Here is a 1832-nt window from a genome sequence, read left to right on the forward strand (position 1 = left end):
TTTTTTTTAGAGACACAGTAGTACTCTGCCCTGAACTTTAGAGCTGTTTAGGTCCACGATAGATATAAAGAATTATGTGTGAAGGTCCAGGACCCACTCTGAGCTCCTTTATCAGGCAGGCCAGACTGATTCACTCCCTCTGCAGGAGCCTTACCTGGTCTTGTAAGGACAGAGTGGAGAAGGCTGGAACACTCTTGGCCCACTTGATGCTCATGAACAGAAGTCTGGCTGCTGACTCACAGACAGATTCGGTGGCCACCTCGTAGAGATACATGGGGGTACCATTGACTTCGTGTGGGTACTAATGTCAAAAAGAAAATAAAGTGACTTCACACAATGTCACCACAGCAGCCTGCCTTTCCTCTCCCATATAGCTGATGCTCAGTGAATCATGCTCGTGCCCAGCACACAGCGTGCACTCTCCTGTTCTGCAACCAGATGGCATTGCTTTCAGCGGGCCCACTGCAGTCCACTCTTTGCTGTTGTCTGTGTGCATGGATGGCACTACAGGAATAGCTCACTGAAGGATGTTGAAGGGAGAACGAAATTATTGCATCAGGGAAAGCATTACTAGAATGTGGTGTCATCCTTCACACAGTTACACAATGGTTCACTGGTGGTGGAAGAGTTATAAGGATACAGGTTTGATTAAAGATTTGCATTTTGTAACCTGTGCTTGGGGGGATTGCCCTGGCAATCCAGCCTTGCACAGCAGAGCAGGGAACACTTGTTTACCCTTAACCCTTTGTCCAACTCCCCGAGTGCAACAGGCTGTAAGCAGATGCATAGAGATAACCACATCTGCCTGTAGGACTGGAGTGGGATGATGTTTCCAAGCATGTGCTATGTTTTCTTACAAATCTCTGATTCAGCATTTCCCAAAAATATAATATAAAACTGTATGTGAGGATCATATTCATGATGCCAGGCTACTAACTCTGGAGGTGTAGAACTATTAACTGCTTTCCTGTCTAATTCTATAAGTGCTGTAAATAAGAAAAATACCATTGCAATTAGATTAAAGAAAAGCTTTGCCCAGTGGCCAGTGTCTGTGCAGTTGAGGCCATGGCAGCACTTCCAGTAGGCTGCTTAGGAAATGTCACAGCTAACAGGCACAGAATCAACTTAGACATGTTGGTGTGAACAACTTGCATGCTTCAGTCAGCACAGGGAGCACTTTCTGGATGACACCACTGTAGAGATGGGTGTTTTGCTGAAGAAAAATCAGTCACTGCAGTTCATTCAATTTAAAATTGACTTGTGGATATACTTTAGGCAGGAAGGGCAGGTTATCAGCTGATCCTTCTGCACCTCCTTCTTCCAAAGAACACCTCACCCTTTGCTCAGAACATGGGGGACATCACAGTGGAGACTCCACCACAATCCTTATCACCCCAAACCTTGCTCTTTGCCGCGTCCACCCAGTTGGCCCACCCCGGCAATAGGCTCTGCAGTACCACCAGGGTCTTTGGGCTGACCTTTGGGGTGGGCTGCGCCAGGCCCACCAGGGCCTGCCTCTCGGGGGTGCTGGCAACGGCAGCCAGCTCCAGGCCATGGGGCTCCAGCTGAGAGACAGCAGTGAAGAAAGCAGGTGCTGGCAGGGCAGTGGTGGGAAAGTGTGGGGCACCACTGCTCTCCTCCTTGTGTCCGCGGAAGTAGAGGGCCACCTGCTTCCGTATTGTTGATGTACGTGGGCCCCGCTCATGCTGCACAGCTGTGGGACACCAAGGAGAAGTGATGACCCTCATGGGCTGCAGGATAAATGGCTGAGGGAAGGGAAGGGAGGGGAGGGGAAGGGAAGGGAAGGGAAGGGAAGGGAAGGGAAGGGAAGG

General features: G+C 49.7%; 1 protein-coding gene across 1 annotated transcript in view; it reads right to left on the bottom strand.

Moving 5' to 3' along the window:
- The window catches only part of NR2E1 (nuclear receptor subfamily 2 group E member 1), a 19156-nt gene that overhangs the window by 9511 nt on the left and 7813 nt on the right, over positions 1 to 1832 (bottom strand). The window contains exons 4-5 of the mRNA XM_021392003.1: positions 1479 to 1714; positions 155 to 301 (exon numbers count right to left, since the gene is read on the bottom strand). Of these exons, the coding sequence (XP_021247678.1) occupies positions 155 to 301; positions 1479 to 1714 (383 nt within the window). The remainder of the gene's footprint in view (positions 1 to 154; positions 302 to 1478; positions 1715 to 1832) is intronic.

This window comes from Numida meleagris, chromosome 3 (genome assembly GCF_002078875.1).
Source record: "Numida meleagris isolate 19003 breed g44 Domestic line chromosome 3, NumMel1.0, whole genome shotgun sequence".
In the NCBI taxonomy this organism is placed as follows: Eukaryota; Metazoa; Chordata; class Aves; order Galliformes; family Numididae; genus Numida; species Numida meleagris.